At 41.2% G+C, this 20,719-nt stretch overlaps 1 protein-coding gene across 4 annotated transcripts in view; it reads right to left on the reverse strand.

Annotated features, from left to right (window-relative positions):
* The window catches only part of KLF7 (KLF transcription factor 7), a 113,700-nt gene that overhangs the window by 32,553 nt on the left and 60,428 nt on the right, over positions 1-20,719 (reverse strand). Inside the window, exon 3 of one of the 4 annotated variants that reach the window (XM_079923702.1) lies at positions 14,411-14,753. The exons of the other annotated variants lie outside the window; for them this stretch is intronic. Within the exon in view, the coding sequence (XP_079779828.1) occupies positions 14,623-14,753 (131 nt within the window). The 3' untranslated portion in view covers positions 14,411-14,622. Of the gene's footprint in view, positions 1-14,410; positions 14,754-20,719 lie in introns of those variants that run through there. 4 annotated transcript variants of the gene reach the window in all.

Raw genomic sequence — 20,719 nt, forward strand, 5'->3', positions numbered from 1 at the left:
GTAGAATTCCCACCATTAATTCAAGTGTAAGGCCTCGTCCTTTCTAAACTCTTACCAATGCCCAGCACAAAAAGCTATGTTACCACCCTGCTATCCAGATTCACAAACCCTAACACACATCATCCAAAACAACTCATCTCTGTCTGCAGGTAAGGAGGCAAAGTCAAATACTGATACTTCTGGTCTAACTCACTGATAGTGAAAATACCATCAGCCTCTTCAGTGTGACAACCTGGGTTCAGCCAACATTAATTGTTGGTTCTAATATGCACCAAGCAATGACAGTGCTAGAGCTTAAAGCAAAAGCAAATGGTCTTGGCACTAAAGGAGTTCCCAGGTGGGGAAGCCCCACGCGTGAACACAAACAACACAAGCCCAATGCAACTGATCAATGTGTGTGCATGGATGTGTGGAGGAGGCCATCCCTAGACTCTGTAGGACCCTCAGGGTAGGCTTCCCTCAATGCCCTGATGAAACTTGAATCATTGGTCTGGTGGAGAGATAAAGGACTAGTCATCCAAAACCAGATTCTTTTAGCTCTGGCTTTGCCACATACTAGCAATACAGCCTTGCAGAGTCAGTTAACTTCTTCTGGATTTACTGTTCTTAACCGCGTAGAAAAGAAATTTTAAAACATCTTCCCTCTTCTCTTGTAGTTATGAAGATTCAATGGAATCTAGTACATAAAAGTGGTCAATTACGAAGTCCCAAATGGATAAAGGGTGTATTGACAATGATGGTGATATCAAAATGGAGTTTGCAGGTGTGCAGGAGGCCAGAGAAGACTATGGGAACAGAGACCTCTGTCACCTCTGTATGCAGGGCAAGGGCACAAGGGCTTCTCCATGAAACTTAAACTGGAGCCCAAGCATCACACTGAATCACTTCTCAGACCCACCTAGCTTTGTAAAACACGGCCTGGAAATACACAGGATTAAGCAAGTCTTTGGGGACATATTCCATTTTTAATGACTGTTAACTTTTTCTAAACGTTCCTTTGGAGGTGAATTGTTAGATTCTTAGTGAATTTGTCTGAAATGCTGAAGGAAGACTGGATTGGTCATGAAAACAGGCAACGATCACAGATGCTGGAACAAGTATATCTCTCAGCAATTATAGAATTTTTGCAAATGTGCAACCTGTGAGTCCAATACATTTGTTTTTAGATACCACAGCATGTGTCCCATAAGGCTAGGGGTATCATAATATTCTCAAAGTCAAACTGATTTCTTATTTTATCAAAATGTATACAGCATTCTAATATTTTCAGTAAGTTACAATTAATTCCCTTCCCCCAGCAAAACAAAAACAAAATCCCACAACTCTTAAGAGAGTAATTCTCAAAAGACTGTAAACTCACTTAAAAATTCAACACTCATACCTGAAGTTATATGATCTCAAGCTGTAAAACAGGTAAGTATGACCATTCGGGGAACTAAATGTCTTTCTGGCACCATGGTTAATTTTTTCTTATTTTGCTTTGATCCTTACTGGCTTCTTTTTGTTGCTGTTGTCCAATATTAATTTTAAAAATTATTTTTATCAGCTTTTTAAAGATAAATTCAAGGAAAGTTTAATATCAATTTGGAAATTTAAGTACATTTTGGTGATTACCAAAGTTACAATAAAAGTTAAAAGCTAGATAGAAATTAAATTTGAAGAAAAAATTTGTTAAAACATTTGTCTCTTTTCCTGTCACAATAACTACACCATGTGAATTTATTTGAAACTAATTTGTAGGGCATTTCCTCCATTTAGCAATAAAGATATTACTCTGTAAGCCAGGTCTCCACAATTCAATGTGATGTATTTAGGTAAGAATTTGATTAAGAACTATGAATTTCAAACTCATGGCCAAAATCTTTGATTTTTGTATTCAAATGTAAATATAGCATGATTGCAAAGGATACATGCAGGAACAGTGTATTACTATTACAACCATGACCAAACTATTAATTTTTGAATCATTTAAAAAAATTTAATTTTAAAAATGTAACTTTAGCCCCAATCAACATGTTCCAAGCTTAGTTGATATGAAAAAAGTATCACCAAGCCACTGTGAAAGTAGTAATATCTCTAATGCAGCAGTGTACCATGCCCTTCAGAAGCAAACCAACATAGAACAGGAACCCTTCCCCCCAAAGGTCCAACGAATTTCAGAGGCTGGTAACTCAGGTGTACAACTTCAAGTGAGTACTGGCAGGAATTTATTCTTCTAGCATGAAGGGAGGTAGTAAGAAAAAGAATAATGGGTAGCACAGAGCTTTGAATGAGAGTAGGCCTTATACCTACTGGTGAGGACCTGGGAGAACCCGAGGGCAGCGGGAGAGGATTGTGTATCTGGGATTTATGAAAAAAAGAGGGGCATGGAGGTCCAGTACCAATGTGTCGGGAGGGTAGGCTAAAACAAATCTCACTGGATCCAGGACACATGGTAGTCACCAACTGGCACATATCACATTAGTAGATGATGCCTAATTTATTGTCTTAGATACACTGAATTTTCCTTTTTTGCTAACTAAAAATTGGATAATATAAGCTTGAAACACATATATTAGGGTACAGAGTTAATTTTCTGCTACATATGTGATATATATGGAAAGAGATGGACCGGTGGTATAGAAAACCATAAAACTGGATAATCCAAAAACCACGTTAGATCTGATTTTGGAAATTATCAAATGACTAGTGTTAGCATCCTGAATTTGTTCTGATTCAGCTAATGCAATCATTAATTGTTATTCCCTGATTATACAAATGCAGATGGTAGAGAAGTGGTCTAAGCAAATCAATACTGGATAAGGTAATTTGTCTTAAATTAAAAAACAAAAAGGTAACTTTATCAATCCTCAAAAAGCCCAAATTGTATCATTTACATACAGACGATGGAGATATGGGCCCTCACCTGGACCAGCTACCATTCAAGCTGAATAGATATGGATCCAATTCCCTAGAGATTTCGAGTCAAGATTTAAAGCATCAATTTGTCTATATAACTTAACTCTCCCAAGGTTAACCCCCTTTTTTCCCAGAGACCAAATTTCCCCATTAGCTAAACCATCCCACATGCGTACCTGCCCAAGTATGAAGTTTAAGGAAATAAAACTCAAAAGGAAAATATTAGTCTCTTATTTTGACAATGATAACTTATGCAAGATGCTCTTCAAATACCACTGCCTATGTACTTTGGAAAAGATGTCCACAAAACCATCTCACTTTTTTCCCTACCCTTATCTATCCACTACTCCTTCCATAAACCCCTCACTCTCCAACATTCCCAAGCAGCCCGCCCCAGCCCTTCCTGCGTACGGGGATGTCCTCAACTCAAGATGTGTCTGTCTTCTACGTGTCAGCCCAAAGTATTGCTCCTTCTCAGAAAACTATAGTTTTGTCCGAGTTTTCACTCTTTGGCCACGTGTTTGCTATTTCCTATAGATATTTATCTTTTTATGCCTTGATCTTTTGCCCTGTCTGAGTATCCAATGTGTCTAGGAACAGAGCTAGATGCTTTCTCGCTTGCCTCTTTGTCATCACCCACTGTTGAGTACCAGCTCAGGCATTCTCAGTGCATATAGTTCACTCAGAATGACACTTACTAATGAACAGGTCAGTGATCAATCAGAAATCAACAGTAACATCCTGCCTTCCAGATTCACAAACCCTAACATGCAATTGTTTCCGACACACCTCATCTCTGTCCACAAGTGAGCAGGCGAAGTCAGATACCAAGACTTCTGGTCTAACTCACTGATGGTGAAAATACCATCAGCCTCTTCAGTGTGACAACCTAGATTCAACCAACATTACTTGTTGGTTCTTATATGCACCGAGCAATGACAGTGCCGGAGATTAAAGCAAAAAAGTAAAGGGTCTCTGTTTTAGAGGGGTTTCCAGGTGGGGAAGCCCCATGTGTGCACACAAACAACAAAAGGCCGATGTGTCTGATCAGTGCATGTGCATGGATGTGTGGAGAAGGCCATCCCTAGATGGCCTTCTGTAGGACCCTCAGGGTAGGCATCCCAGAAGAGAGAAGCCTCACTGAAACTTGAGGGATGCCAGGGACAAGGGAAGTGGGCATTTCAGGGAGAAGGAACAGCAGATACAAAGGCCCACAGATGCGGAACAGTGGGGTGTCGCAGCTGAGGTGAAGGGTGAGTATATGAAGAGGAATTTCAAGAATGGACTGGAAAGAAGTAAGAACCACACCCTTAGGGGTCTTGATGACAAGCCACCCCCCTCCCAGGAGACTGATCTCCTTGAAGTGAGAGTTCATGTCTGTACATAGCTGTATCCTCAGAGCCTAGCCTAATGTGTGGCACCAGTACCTCACAAAGCGTATCCTCTGGGAAGCGATTCTAGACCAACTCTGGTAGAACTGGGTGCCCCTTCCTCTCTGATCCTATAACTTCTTCAGGAGGGTCTTATCTTACTGCTTGAGTGATGTGTTTACATGCTGTCGCCTCACAAAACCAACTGGTCCCTGCAAGGGTAGAGGCCAGGTTTACTTGCCTTAGTATTTCCAAGACTTATTTAGAACAGTGGAGACATTTCAAAGACCGTCAATTAACTTGATCGAACAAACATGCATCTATGACTAGTCCTTAGTTCAAACCCTCCTTCAAGCACCGTAGCTTAGATCCTCCTACAACCTCTTTCTGCTGCTTTGTAATAGGAATTAGGAAGAAAACACAATGATTGAAGCCACCCATGGAGTCTACATTCACACACACACACACACACACACACACACACACACAAAACCACCTCCCCCCAAATCTGCAAACAATTCAGCACAAACATGTTGACACCCACATATGTAAAAACATCCCCACACAATCTGTCAGACTATATCCCTCTAACCTCAAACAGCCTTAATTTTGTCTGTGCTAAACCCACAGCTACAAAATACGTTTCTCTTCATTCTTCTACTGAATTTTCAACTTGGGGTGAAAATGTCAGTGCAATGTGATTTGATACTTTGGAAAGAAAAAAGTGCAAGAATATTAAGATGTGGTTAATTTGACCCTATAGGCTTACTTTCTCAAAGTTATTCATTTCCCAGTCACTTCATATTATGCCAATAATGCAATATTCTCATAAAATGCAAAATGTAAATTAAATTTCCATTCAGAACTTCTGGCATACCACAGGAAGCTAGTTTCCCTGCAGTTATTTTGACTGTGCAATGTGCCACAAACTAAAATGCACTACGATTTTTTTTCTTACCATATTATACTTTTAGAATTTCTGAAACTGAAGTGCTTCATGTTTAAATGTCTTAAAAAGAGGCTATTCTTAAGACTCAGAGCAGAGCAGCAACAGCCAGTTGTCCTTCTATAGTCATTCTCCCTTTTTCTATCATAAGAGAATCCCCAGATTTTAGCCATGCTCATTGCTACCCAGAATGAGAATTCTACTTCCCAGCTCCTTTGCAGTTGCATATCGACATATAACTAACTTCTGGTTGATGAGATGTGAGTGGAAGTGACAAGTGCAATTCCAAGCTGTACTTTTAAAAGTTGGGACATCCTCTCCCCTTCCCACTTTCAAAATAGTTGCATGAAAACTAGGTTGATATAAAGCAGGCCTGGGAGTAGCCATCTTGAATTGCATGGACATGGGCGATCCCTTAAGGACAGAAACCCTTGGGATGGGAGAGGGACCAACAGGACAGGAGTCTGGGCTTTTGAAAACTTCTCAGAGCACACCTGCCTCAGAGCCTGGACTTTTATGTGAAAGAGAAAAAAAAATCTTCCATCTTCTTTAAGCCTCTGTTAGCTTGGGTCTCTGTCACAAATAGCTTCATTTATGTTCTTATTAATTCAAAGGGTAAACAGAAAGCAATGAATGAAAATAATACACGCCCAAATGGAAAACTTACAGTAAAAGCATTATTTCACATCTCAATCTCACTTTTTGTTTTATTCAGAAAGGTTGCCAGAACTTCTGGAAATGGAGTATCATGTTTGCAAGTACAGTTCAGTGGAAAATACATACGCGCGCGCACTCACACATACACACACACACACACACACACACACACACACACACACACACGACTCACAATCAGGAGACCTGGGTTCTAGCCTTTACTCTTACTACTTATTTGGTCTTAGACAGTTACATACTCTTTGAGTCTCACTTTCCTCCTCTGCAAAATGGGGCTAACCTCTCTCTATTTTTTTAAATTAACATCTTTATTGAAGTACAATTGCTTTAAAATGTCGTGTTAGTTTCTGCTGTGTAACAAAGTTAATCAGTTATATGTATACATATATCCCCATATCCCCTCCCGCTCACCCTCCCTATCCCACCCCTCTAGGTGGTCACAAAGCACAGAGCTGATCTCCCTGTGTTATGCAGCTGCTTCCCACCAGCTATCTATCTTACATTTGGTAGTGTATGTATGTCAATGCTACTCTTTCACTTCGTCCCAGCTTACCCTTCCCCCTTGCCATGTCCTCAAGTCCATTCTCTACCTCTGCGTCTTTATTCCTATCCTGCCCCTAGGTTCTTCAGAACCTTTTCTTTTTTTTTTTTTTAGATTCCATAGATATGTGTTAGCATAAGGTATTCGTTTTTCTCTTTCTGACTTACTTCACTCTGTATGACACACTCTAGGTCCATCCACCTCACTACAAATAACTCAATTTTGTTTCTTTTTATGACCGAATAATATTCTACTGTATATATGTGCCACATCTTCTTTATCCATTCATCTATCAATGGACACTTAGGTTGCTTCCATGTCCTGGCTATTGTAAATAGTGCTGCAATGAACATTGTGGTACATGTCTCTTTTTGAATTATGGTTTTCTCAAGGTATATGCCCAGTAGTGGGATTGCTGGGTCATATGGTAGTTCCGTTTTTAGTTTTTTAATGAACCTCCATACTGTTCTCCATAGTGGCTATATCAATTTACATTCCCACCAACAGTGCAAGAGGGTTCCCTTTTCTCCATACCGTCTCCAGCATTTATTATTTGTATATTTTTTGATGATGGCCATTCTGACCAGTGAGAGGTGATACCTCACTGTAGTTTTGATTTGCATTTCTGTAATGATTAGTGATGCTGAGCATCCTTTCATGTGTTTGTTGGCAATCTGTATATCTTCTTTGGAGAAATGTCTATTTAGGTCTTCTGTGCATTTCTGGATTGGGTTGTTTATATTGAGCTGCATGAGCTGATTGTATATTTTGGAGATTAATCCTTTGTCAGTTGCTTCATTTGAAAATATTTTCTCCCATTCTGAGGGTTGTCTTTTCGTCTTGTTTATGGTTTCCTTTGCTGTGCAAAAGCTTTTAAGTTTCATTAGGTCCCATTTGTTTTGTTTTTATTTCCATTTCTCTAAGAGGTGGGTCAAAAAGGATCTTGCTGTGATTTATGTCATAGAGTGTTCTGCCTATGTTTTCTTTTAAGAGTTTTATAGTGTCTGGCCTTACATTTAGGTCTTTAATCCATTTGGAGCTTACTTTTGTGCACAGTGTTAGGAAGTGCCCTAATTTCATTCTTTTACATGTAGCTGTCCAGTTTTCCCAGCACCACTTATTGAAGAGGCTGTCTCTTCTCCATTGTATATTCTTGCCTCCTTTGTCAAAGATAAGGTGACCATATGTGTGTGGGTTTATCTCTGGGCTTTCTAGCCTGTTCCATTGATCTCTATTTCTGTTTCTGTGCTACTACCATACTGTCTTGATTACTGTAGCTTTGTAGTATAGTCAGAAGTTTGGGAGCCTCATTCCCCCAGCTCCGTTTGCCTTTCTCAAGATTGCTTTGGCTATTTGGGGTCTTTTGTGTTTCCATACACATTGTAAAATTTTTTGTTCTAGTTCTGTGAAAAATGCCATTGGTAGCTTGATAGGGGTTGCACTGAATCTGTAGATTGCTTTGGGTAGTAGAGTCATTTTCACAATGTTGATTCTTCCAATCCAAGAACATGGTATACCTCTCCATCTCTTTGTATCGTCTTTAATTTCTTTCATCAGTGTCTTATAGTTTTCTGCATACAAGTCTTTTGTCTCCTTAGGAAGGTTTATTCCTAGATATTTTATTCTTTTTGTTGCAGTGGTAAATGGGATTGTTAATTTCTCTTTCAGATTTTTCATTGTTAGTGTATAGGAATGCAAGACATTTCTGTGATTTAATTTGAATCCTGCTACTTTACCAAATTCATTGATTAGCTCTAGTAGTTTTCTGGTAGCATCTTGAGGATTCTCTATGTATAGGATCATGTCATCTGCAAACAGTGACAGTTTTACTTCTTCTTTTCGATTTGGACTTTATTTCTTTTTCTTTTATTTCTTTTTCTTCTCTGATTGCTATGGCTAAAACTTCCAAAACTATGTTGAATAATAGTGGTGAGAGTGGGCAACCTTGTCTTGTTCCTGATCTCAGAGGAAACTGTTCCAGTTTTTCACCATTAAGAATGATGTTGGCTGTGGGTTTGTCATACATGGTCTCTATTAGGTTGAGGTGGGTTCCTTCTATGCTCACTTTCTGGAGAGTTTTTATCATAAATGGGTGTTGAATTTTGTTGAAAGCTTTTTCTGCATCTATTGAGAACATACAGTTTTTATCCTTCAATTTCTTAATATGGTGTATCACATTGATTGATTTGCGTATATTGAAGAATCCTTGCATTCCTGGGATAAACACCACTTGATCATGGTGTATGATCCTTTTGATGTGCTGTTGGATTCTGTTTGCTAGTATTTTGTTGAGGATTTTTGCAGCTATGTTCATCAGTGATATTGGTCTGTAATTTTTTTGTGACATCTTTGGTTTTGGTATCAGGGTGATGGTGGCCTTGTAGAATGAGTTTGGGAGTGTTCCTCCCTCTGCTACATTTTGGAAGAGTTTGGGAAGGATGGGTGTTAGCTCTTCTCTAAATGTTTGACAGAATTCACCTGTGAAGCCATCTGGTCCTGGACTTTTGTTTATTGGAATATTTTAAATCACAGTTTCAATTTCAGTGCTTGTCTGAAATTTCAGTCTGTTGATATTTCCTATTTCTTCCTGGTTCAGTCTTGGAAGGTTGTACCTTTCTAAGAATTTGTCCATTTCTTCCAGGTTGTCCATTTTATTGGCCTAGCATTGCTTGTAGTAGTCTTTCATGATCCTTTGTGTTCTGCAGTGTCAATTGTTACTTCTCTTTCATTTCTAAACCTGTTGAGTCTTCTCCCTTTTTTTCTTGATGAGTTTGGCTAATGGTTTATCAATTTTGTTTATCTTCTCAGAGAATGAGCTTTTAGTTTTATTAATCATAGCTATTGTTTCCTTCATTTCTTTTTCATTTATTTCTGATGTGATCTTTATGATTTCTTCTGCTAACTCTGGTGTTTTTTTGTTCTTCTTTCTCTAATTGCTTTAGGTGTAAGGTTAGGTTGTTTATTTGAGATGTTTTTTGTTTCTTGAGGTAGGATTGAATTGCTATAAACTTCCCTCTTACGGCTTCCCTGGTGGTGCAGTGGTTGAGAGTCTGCCTGCTGATGCAGGGGACATGGGTTCGAGCCCTGGTCTGGGAGGATCCCACATGTCGCGGAGCAACTGGGCCCGTGAGCCACAACTACTGAGCCTGTGCGTCTGGAGCCTGTGCTCCGCAACAAGAGGCCGCGATAGTGAGAGGCCCGCACACTGCGATGAAGAGTGGCCCCCGCTCGCCGCAACTGGAGAAAGCCCTCACACCGAAATGAAGACCCAACACAAAAATAAATTAATTAATTAATTAAACTTCCCTCTTAGAACCACTTTTGCTGCATCCCATAGGTATTGGGTTGTCGTGTTTTCATTGTCATTTGTTTCTAGGTATTTTTTGATTTCCTCTTTGATTTCTTCAGTGATCTCTTGGTTATTTAGTAGTGTATTGTTTAGCCTCCATATCTTTGTATTTTTTTACAGATTTTTTCCTGTAATTGAAATCTAGTCTCATGGCATTGTTGTCGGAAAAGATACTTGATATGATTTCAATTTTCTTAAATTTACGAAGGCTTGATTTGTGACCCAAGGTATGCTCTATCTTGGAGAATGTTCCATGAACACTTGAGAAGAAAGTGTATTCTGTTCTTTTTACTTGGAATGTCCTATAAATATCAATTAAGCCCATCTTGTTTAAAGTGTCATTTAAAGCTTGTGTTTCCTTATTTATTTTCATTTTGGATGATCTGTCCATTGGTGAAACTGGGGTGTTCAAGTCCTCTATTCTGATTGTGTTACTATCGATTTCCCCTTTTATGGCTGTTAGCATTTGCCTTATGTATTGAGGTGCTCCTATGTTGGGTGCATAAATATTTACAATTGTTATATCTTCTTCTTGGATCGATCCCTTGATCATTATGTAGTGTCCTTCTTTGTCTCTTCTAATAGTCTTTATTTTAAAGTCTATTTTGCCTGATAGGAGAGTTACTACTCCAGCTTTCTTTTGATTTCCATTTGCATATAATACCTTTTTCCATCCCCTTACTTTCAGTCTGTATGTGTCCCTAGGTCTGAAGTTGGTCTCTTGTAGATATCAAATATATGGGTCTGTTTTTGCATCCATTCAGCCAGTCTGTATCATTTGGTTGGAGCATTTACTCCATTTACATTTAAGGTAATTATCAATATCTATGTTTGTATTACCATTGTCTTAACTGTTTTGGGTTTGTTATTGTAGGTCTTTTTCTTCTCTTGTGTTTCCTGCCTAGATACGTTCCTTTATCATTTGTTGTAAAGCTGATTTTGTGTTGCTGAATTCTCTTAACTTTTGCTTGTCTATAAAGGTTTTAATTTCTCCATCGAATCTGAATGAAATCCAGTTGTAGGTTTTTCCCATTCATCACTTTAAATATGTTCTACCACTGCCTTCTGACTTGCAGAGTTTCTGCTGAAAGATCAGCTGTTAACCTTATGGTGTTTCCCTTGTATGTTATTTGTTGCTTTTCCCTTTCTTCTTTTAATATTTTTTCTTTGAATTTAATTTTTGATAGTTTGATTAATATGTGTCTTGGCATGTTTCTCCTTGGATTTATCCTGTGTGGGACCCTCTGCACTTCCTGGACTTGACTGACTATTTCCTTTCCCATGTTAGGGAAGTTTTCAACTATAATCTCTTCAAATATTTTCTCAGACCCTTTCTGTTTCTCTTCTTCTTCTGGGACCCCTATAATTCAAATGTTGGTGTGTTTAATGTTGTCGCAGAGGTCTCTGAGACTGTCCTCAATTCTTTTCATTCTTTTTTCTTTATTCTGCTCTGTGGCAATTATTTCCACTAGTTTATCTTCCAGGTCACTTCTCCGTTCTTCTGCTTCAGTTATTCTGCTATTGATTTCTTCTAGAGTATTTTAAATTTCATTTATTGTGTTGTTCATCATTGTTTGCTCTTTAGCTCTTCTAGGTCCTTGTTAAATGTTTCTTGTATTTTCTCCATTCTGTTTCCGAGATTTTGGATCATCTTTACTATCATTACTCTGAATTCTTTTTCAGGTAGACTGCCTATTTCCTCTTCCTTTGTTTGGTCTGGCGGATTTTTACCTTGCTCCTTCATATGCTGCATATTTCTCTGTTTCCTCATTCTGTTTAACTTACTATGTTTGGGGTCTCCTTTTTGCAGGCTGCAGGTTCATAGTGCCTGTTCTTTTTCGTGTGTGTCCCCAGCGGGTGAGGTTGGTTCAGTGGCTTGTGTAGGCTTCCTGGTAGTGGGGACTGGTGCCTGTGTTCTGGTGGGTGGGGCTGTATCTTGTCCTTCTGGTGGGCAGGGCCGTGTCCGGAGGTGTGTTTTGGGGTGTCTGTGACCTTATTATGATTTTAGGCAGCCTCTCTGCTGATAGGTGGGGGTTGTGTTCCCGTCTTGCTAGTTGTTTGGCATGGGGTGTCCAGCACTGGAACTTGCTGGTCGTTGGGTGGAGCTGGGTCTTAGTGTTGAGACAAAGATCTCTGGGAGAGCTCTCACTGATTGATATTATGTGGGGCCAGGAGTTTTCTGGTGGTCCATGTCCTGGACTCAGCCCTCTCTCCTCAGAGGCTCAGGGCTGACACCTGGCCGGAGCACCAAGTCCCTGACAGCCACACAGCTCAGAAGAAAAGGAAGAGAGAAAAAACAAAAAAAAAAAGAAAGAAAAAAGCAAACAGACAGAACCCTAGGACAAATGGTAAAAGCAAACCTATACAGATAAAATCACAAAAAGAAGCATAAACATACACACTTACAAAAAGAGAAAAAGGAAAAAAAAGAACATATATGTGTGTATATATATATATATATATACATATATATATATATATGTATATATATATATATATATATATAAGGAAGAGAGCAACCAACCCAATAAACAAATCCACCAATGATAATAAGTACTAAATACCATACTAAGATAAACATAAAACCAGAAACAAATGGGGCTAACCTCTTCTTTGATGTTGGCCTCACAGGACTCTTATGAAGTATGAAGAGAGATGATGGCTGGGCAAGTGCTTTTAATTACGTAAGCAAACTTATTATTAAAATATTCCCAACAAACATCCTTCTTTATGCAAGGTGGCTCATATCAACACCCAGTGGCTGGATGTACCTTCTTGGTGAACAAAAGGTCTGCAATCACCTGTTTCTAGCTAATGTGGTTAGAGATCAGTGTATGGTGTTAGGAGCAGACCACCTCCTGGTGCTAGTCTTTCAATGAATGATCAGAGATGTCACCCTAAGCCCCAACTTCTCAACTTGCACTGTGTCACTGATTAGAAACACAAAGGGTTTGAACCAAACAGCGCAACTTTTTTTTTTTTTTTTTTTTTGCGGTAAGCGGGCCTCTCGCTGTTGTGGCCTCTCCCGCTGCGGAGCACAGGCTCCGGACGCGCAGGCTCAGCGGCCATGGCTCACGGGCCTAGCCGTTCCATGGCATATGGGATCTTCCCGGACTGGGGCACGAACCCGTGACCCCTGCATCTGCAGGCAGACTCTTAACCACTGCGCCACCAGGGAAGCCCCAGCGCAACTTTTTAAATAGAAAAATAGCTCATAGTCCATGTACCACTAAATACGGTATACATCTCACCATGCCACACATCTCATCCACTAAAATATGTCTGCTTTTTCTGTTGGATACACGGATGGCAGAATCAAATCCTGATAAGATGTCTCTATGTTCCTTCCTCACATAGATATACATATAGCAGAAACCAAGTGAGAGAGAGAAACACAAAACATTATACACAAACAGACAATAACTGCATCTTTCCCGAGAAAACATCTTGCATGATCATCCTGAGCCAAGACTTGTGGCTCAATTCCATCAATCCTCAATTGATGATGATATTTTATAAATCCTGGGGAAACAGGGTACTGGCTAATATTTATCCAGCAGTCATTATGGGCTGGCACTGCAGCACTCTAAGGGCTTCAAGGCTATTCTCTCCTTTAATCCTCTCAACAGCCCTATGAGATACATGCTATCATCCTCCCGCATTTTATAGATGAGAAACTGAGGGGCAGAGAAATTAAGCCACTCCCCAAGTTCACCAGCTTACGAGTGGTACAACCAAGATTTAGACCCAGGAAGGCTCACCTTCAGAGTCCACATAATTAACCCTTATCTCACTCTGCCTCTTATTTAAATGCCAACAATAAAAATAAATGTTCATATTCCTTTTGGAGATATTTTCTGATAAAATAAATCTTTCAACTGGAAAGAATACCAGAACTCTTTAGAGGCATGCATACAGTAGCTGTTGTAACTTTTAAAAAATGAACATGTGAAGGAATATTATCCACAGAGACTAGAAGCCAGGGATGTGAACTACCCCTCACTCACCCCTGTCAGGTCCCACAGTCTCATCTTTAGCTCATATAATGGTACTACCCACTACAGGACCTCTGTGTGGGGTAGGCAGGCAAAGTGATACCACATATCAACTTTACCAGTGGTTTTCCATTTAATTCCCTTCACTTTCTCAAAAAAGCATCAGTTTAGCCTGACACAGCCCTAGATAAACCAAAATGGTAACCCCCGAGGCCAACAGAAAAGCAATGGCTTCATTCTTTACCCATACCTCCGACTGCCTGAAAGCTCTGCAGGTCCAAAGGTAGACTGAAGATGGCTCTGTGTTGGCCTGTTTCCTCAAACTCCTACCTCTCTGCCACATCCTCTCCCACACCTAGCCCAGAAGCCCAAAGAGGAGGATCTGGTGTGTCCTGCAGGGCGGGGAGAAACACAATGGGACTGGAGAAATCGGTAAGGGGCCAGACTGCTGGGTCCAATCTGGAAGCCACTAGTCCCATGTGCCTCCCGAGCATTTGAAATGTGAGCAATCTGAATATAGCTGTGCTCTAAGTGTAAAATACATGCTGGATATCAAAGACTTACTATGGAAAAAAATGTAAAGTAGTTCATTAATAAATGTTAATATTGATTACATGTTGAAATTATTTTAAAGTCTAGTATTAAAACTAGTTAATTAGTATAACTAATTACTTTTAAAATAAAGCTGCCAGGATATGTATATATAAACACACATGTGGCTTGTATTACATATTTCTATTGGACAGTCATCTTACACACCACACGTAAGGATTTGGACATTATCCTAAGAACAATGGCAGCTACTGTGAGCTTTTAAGCGGAGGCATACCACGATCAGATTTGAATCTTTAAAATATCACCCTGGCTACAAAACGGAGAATGGGCTGCAGAGGGAAATAAGCTGATGTGGCAGACTCTCTAGGAGGCTCTACAACCATCTGGGAGAGAGAAGACTGTGGCTGGAACATGGACGGCATTGCTCCTAGCAGCAGAGAAGGAGAGAAGTGAACAAAATACAAAACATAGTTAGAAAGTAATGCCCAAAAGTTATAGAAAATGAATGAATAAGGGGGAAACAAAAGGTTGTGTACAGGGATGACTCCCAAGGTTCTGCTATGAATAGAGTGGGTGGGCCATTCAGTATCCACTCTCTAGTAATTATACATCCAAGTAAAAATAGCCCATCAAGTTATCCCGGGGTCGCAGTATCCTGCCTGCATTAAGTTCTTCTGCAAGAGTCATGAATCATGGATGCTCTGAGTACTCTGGAACTAGCATATGCTATTCCAAAGTGCTTTCCTTCTGAAGAGCTCCCAGAACAAGTAACTCAAGATTCTGCCAAGACAAGAATCACTTTGGAAAGCTGTTGGAAACGATGATGTTTATTGCTGCTACGATCAGGAAATGGGCTGAAAGCACAGCCAATGGGATGGGCTGTGGTGGAAGCTGGGTGGGGTCTTTGCTCCTATGCCCCTTCCTGGCTTCTCTCCTAGAAAATTCCAGCAGAATACTGCAGGAGAACCGACTTTGGAATCAGATCTTGACTTAAAGTCAGCTTAGCTCCTTATTAGCTGGGTATCCCTGGGCTCTTCTAGGCCCCTATTTTTCCTCCCTGTGATGGGAAAATCACCACCCACCTTGGGAGGATTCAGGGCAGGGACACAGGTACAGCACCAGCAAGCAGCCTGATTAGCACAGCAGTGCCTCAAACCGGGGCTGAGGCCTCCCCTCCTTCAACCCATTCAACATCCGTCTTCCAGAAAGGGACAGGCGGCAGGTGTGCGTGAACCTCCTAACCTTCACCTGTCTCAGCTCTCACAGGTGAAAGCATGACACCATCTCAAGAGAAGCTGGGCTGGGTGTTTTCGGCATTAACCTCACGGAGAACCCAGCACCAAGCCGGGGCTGCCAGGACAGGGGACGGACACTCCTTGCAGGGCAAGCATTATCATGAATAATTAAGGCAAAGCTCTGCTTATCAAAATAAATGAACAAAGGATGCCTCCGACACGGCAGCCACTTTTTTTTGGTTGTTCCAGGAGACCATTTTTTCTCAGTTACCCCGCTCCTTCCAATTTGATCATCTTCAGAGACCTCCCTATCAATTTGGGTTAATTAGCAAGCTTCTCCTCCATATAAAGCTGTGGCCATAAATCACAAATATGAGTGTGTGTGAAATTATATAGCATGGGGCCCAGTGTAATAATAAACACATTTATATTTCATAACTGCTGTTTTCTCCACACTCGAGCCGGCTCACTGCTCGGACCCCAGCGGCCGGCAGGCACCCACACCCGCCCCGTGGGCAGCGCGCTGGCTTCACGTGCCGGCCTCAGACCTGCGATCTGCCGGCTCCTCTCTGCGCCGTGGTGGGCAAGGAATCATACCTGCTCACGGCCCAGTGTGCTGCACAGCGGAGACACAAATGAGCAGGTGACCTTTCAAGCCGCGTCAAAATGGGCCCTTGACCCCGAGACCTCAAAACTTCAGCGGTTTCACTGTCTGAATCAGCCAAGTGAAAAGACCCATGTTTGCACAATATGATTGTGTTTACACAAAGATTTAACGCCTCAATAGAGCAAAAGCTGTTCAGTTAATTTTAATTATTGCTTTATTCTTCTCACAACAGATTTTTTAGAAAAATGTTTAATAGTGAACTCATTGTAATTGATCCCATAAACTTTGTGCCTCTGGTCCTTCTAACTCGTGCGATGACACTGGTGGGAAAGATGCATGAAAGGTTTTCCTTAGTTGAAAGGATTATTTCCAGTCCCTGCCATTGCTTATTTAACATTCTTTGTGGAAAAGATGGACACCAAGGAAAACCACAGGAAAAACTTCAAGATCTGACTGTGGGAGGGGGGAAAAGACACACATCGGTTAGAAAGCGTTCTAATGCTTAGCAGCAAATTCTAAGCAAGCAAGCAGCTCATATCAAATGAGGATGAGGGCCCTGCCAGTTCTAATGGTTTGTTATGATTATTTCTTTGGCAGGTAGAATAAATAAAAGGGGGAAGTAAATATGAGGATGCACAGGAACCCAAGATCAGACAAAATTAAATCTACAGGCGAACAATCCTCAAAAAGCAGAGCCCTCAGGGGTCATGTGTGCTGTTCCTTCCACCTTCCAGAAATGTGGCTTTTGGTGTTAAAACCTTTTCTTTCTTCAGCTCTCCGGAAGACAATGCAAGTGTTTGTCACTCAGAGGTTCCTATAGATCCTTTTGGCAGAATGCTAGAAAGCAGCTATTCTTCACCACGTGCTTTTGTGAATACAGAGGGAAGATGGCTGCACACAGCAGCAGAATCTTCACCTGAGTTTGGGATCTTTGCCCACTAGGGGATTTATAATTACTGTACTGATCAAGTGTTTTTCTCCTTAAGACGTTTAACACGTCCATAAACATCCTCCAAAAAGTGGGGCAAAAGAGGGATAAACAGGATTACTTTTTAACTCTGTAATTATCATACAAATAAAAATAAAAGCACAAGTTATTTGTTCAAACTCCCCAAGCAAAGCTCTGGTATACCTAAGACAGCAACGAGTAACCTACACACCAAGATCCATCCATCCACAGCTTCTCCCACCTCTTCTCTAAGGCACTCCATTTGGATTTTCCAGTTTAGTAAGGAAAGAGGACTAAAGTGCATTCTTGTAAGGGGTCAGGAGAAGTTTTCATTTATTATTTCTCTCCATACATTTTCTAAAGTATGCAAATGCGCTAGTACTGAGCTATCACTTCAAGAATCAATGCCTTGCACTTGTTGGCATCTTCAAAGCTTTCTTTCTTAAAATAGAAAAAAAAAACCCCAAGATTAAAGCTTCTTAAATTCAATCTAAATAGAATATAGGAATAGATAAGACAAACTTTCAGTTCTCTTAGCTATTCTAAACTTGTCATACTGGATATATAACAACTCACCTGTTACTTAGCATATGTGTGAGATAAGGATGGCAAAAGTTAAGCCATTTATTCTGCTGAACCATAAACACAACTAAACTCATTTATATTCTGTTTGAATTTAGCCCCATCCCTGCAAAAATAACTGATTTCCAAAGGACAAACAGAATGGGGTATGCTTTAGAGTTCATCACAGGAAAATCATTCTCAGAGCGTTAGTCTCCTCATCTATAAAATGGGAATAATGAGAACATTTACCTGACAGGTAAGTGAGGGTTTAATAAAATGAGGTACGTAAAAGCACTTGGTGAGCTATGACAACCTATACAAGTGATATCTTGTTGCTTACTTCCTTGGATAAAGCAATAATGTGTTAAGCAGCCATCCAGGCTTGGTCCCCAACTGCCTTCTCATTTCCAAAGCCAATCTGAGTAGGACTGCCTCAGCCTACCCTTTCTTTAGTACATCTGCTCTGGGGAGCTGACTAAATAACCATTGCCTCTTCAGGTCATCAAGATAAATATTACTAATTCCCTACTGTACCTAAAACTAAGGTCCGATAACAACTGTGATCCAAAACATGGCCCTTACCATGACCCCAGGAGGCCAGCCCACTAATCGCAATCTCTCCAAGTGGCAAGGGATAAGCTAATCTGTGTGAAAGACACAGATGTCACGTCCTCCCTATAGCCACATTCACATGTATGAGAGGAATAATGTCAGCAGTATTATCTCCAAACAGCAAGGACAATGCCACACAATTATAATAGCATATTGTCCATTGTATCTGGGGGATGACATGTCTGACAATGTTATTTTCTATGCATGTGAATGCAGCTGAAAGGGCCAATGCATAATTCACATCTCCTGACAAAATGCAAGCATGAAGTATGTGTCCATTAGATAATGCCACTTAAAATCCTTTTACGTGAGGTAGCACCTTTCTCCCTGGGAACTCAAAATACTTCTCCCTGGGTACTTTCCTCACGATGCTGGTGTGAACCAGACAGTGAACGATAGCAAATGCACTGAGGTAGCACATACCAGTATAATACAGTTTTCCCAATAAAAGGTCCATTTTCTGACTGAAAATATTTATTCTCAGCCTTATTTCTGCCCTAACAGTCAACTTTCTCTTTGATAATAAGGAAACAATTGTTACAATTTGGCGAGACTGCTGTACATGAGAGGACGGGTAGAAAATGATCGTTAGTGCCTGGTCAGCTGGACCCATTTCCTGGCTAAAAGCCTCTCTACCACCTACCAGCCTGGCAGCCCATGTGATTTAAATCCCTGCCTCAGCAAAATCTCAAATTATTACAGGTCAGGAGCCTTCAGCAAGAGGGGAGGGGATGTCGCTTGTGAGGAGCTACAATCATGAATGTTAATTCTAGAAAGCTAGGCATCGGGTAGAGGTGAAGAGATTTCCCTATATCATGAGGGGGGGAACAGCACATCTTCTGAGACCCAAAAGAAATAATACATTATACAGTAGTTATATTCTGTCAATTTTTAAAAGAGCACAAAAGGGAAGGCAAGACCTGGCTGTAGTCTTAAAAGGATGAGGAAATATTTTGCAAGCGGTGCAGGGGAACCCAAAGAGAAGGAGCAAAGGACGGCTAAGGTTGCGTTAGGCCAGGGTTTCTCAATCTCGGTCCTGTGGACGGTTGGGCCCCATGAGTCTCCGTTGTGGAGGCCGTCCTGTGCACTGCAGTGCGTTTACCAGCATTCCTGCCCTCCACGTACCAGATGCCAGTAGCAATCCCCCTCCAAGATGTGACAACCCGAAGTGTCTCCAGACATTGCCAAATGCCCCGAGGGGGAAAATGGGCCCAAGTTGAGAATCAGAGCATTAGGCAACTAATGATCTCGCATTTGGGGAGTGCAGCTGGGCTAAAAGGTTTACTCTCACACATAATGGGCAGCCTCTTCAGCCACTGAGAGGAGGTCCCAATACCCACCCCCACCCCAACAGTCATGCGACTTTCATGTTCCTGCCGGAACCTCATTAGCTTCTCAAGCTCTTGGAGGGTCAGGGAAGGCCCGCCGAGTGGATCAGCTCCCGTGGTGAGCAGGCAGCCATGTGAGGCTGTGCACACAGGGTGGCCAGCTGAAGGGCGGAGGAGGGCTGAATCCAGCCCTGCTGCTCAAGCACAGGCCACGTCTGCCCACGGAAGGTGCACCTTTTTCTGATTCACACAAAAGCATGATGTGGGTTAGCAGCAGCCCTCCTGGGCAGCTAGCAGCCATCAGATTCCTCTTTTCCAGGTTCATCAACTGATGTACCTCATACAAGGGGTAGCAACACTGCGTGCAGATGAGAATTAGCAAAGCAGGTTTTTTGTGACTGAGGAGAATCGGAAGTTTGAAGCAGCTACATGGAACATCTCCTTCCCTCAACCCCCAAAGCATGCTTGCACTCCCACTATTGCTTTCAATATGGAGCCATGCGAAGAATAAAGACCTGCCTGCCCGAAGAGCAGGAAGAGAGGAAGCTAGGAAGTGGGTCCCGGTGTTTGTGTATGGCTAGGGCTAATCATGACTGCTTCAGTCTTCCAAGACCTCTGTCTTGGTTTCTCAGGTCTTACCAGAGCCAGAAAGCAGATATATCCAATCCACAGGTGAAGAGGAACGGACAAAAACAGCCAGGACTTCCTTGGACTTTTCCTCCATATCCTGCTTCCGTTGACTGCAGATGACCCATAATATTTCGGAGTGATTAACAATGGTCCTTTTAATAGAGACAGCAGAAATAATACTATACCTGCTCTGAAGTTATCCTCTGATAATAAGGTTTTCTTTTGCAGTTCGATCGCTACTAACAGCTAGCTGGTTTCCTTAAGATCTATGGAACACTGCACTATTCTCTCCATCATCCTAGCCTAGTTTGAGGCCTTCTACCTATTTTAAGGATACTTTAAACAGAAATGATTCCATAGAGCCTGATCTGATCTACTAGCGGCAGGGCTGTTGCTCAGAATAGAGCTTCTCCTTCTTCACTTTCAATAGAGGAGGGTAGATCTCATTAGTATGGGAAGCCAGCA

This window comes from Stenella coeruleoalba (genome assembly GCF_951394435.1).
Source record: "Stenella coeruleoalba genome assembly, chromosome: 6".
Lineage (NCBI taxonomy): Eukaryota > Metazoa > Chordata > Mammalia > Artiodactyla > Delphinidae > Stenella > Stenella coeruleoalba.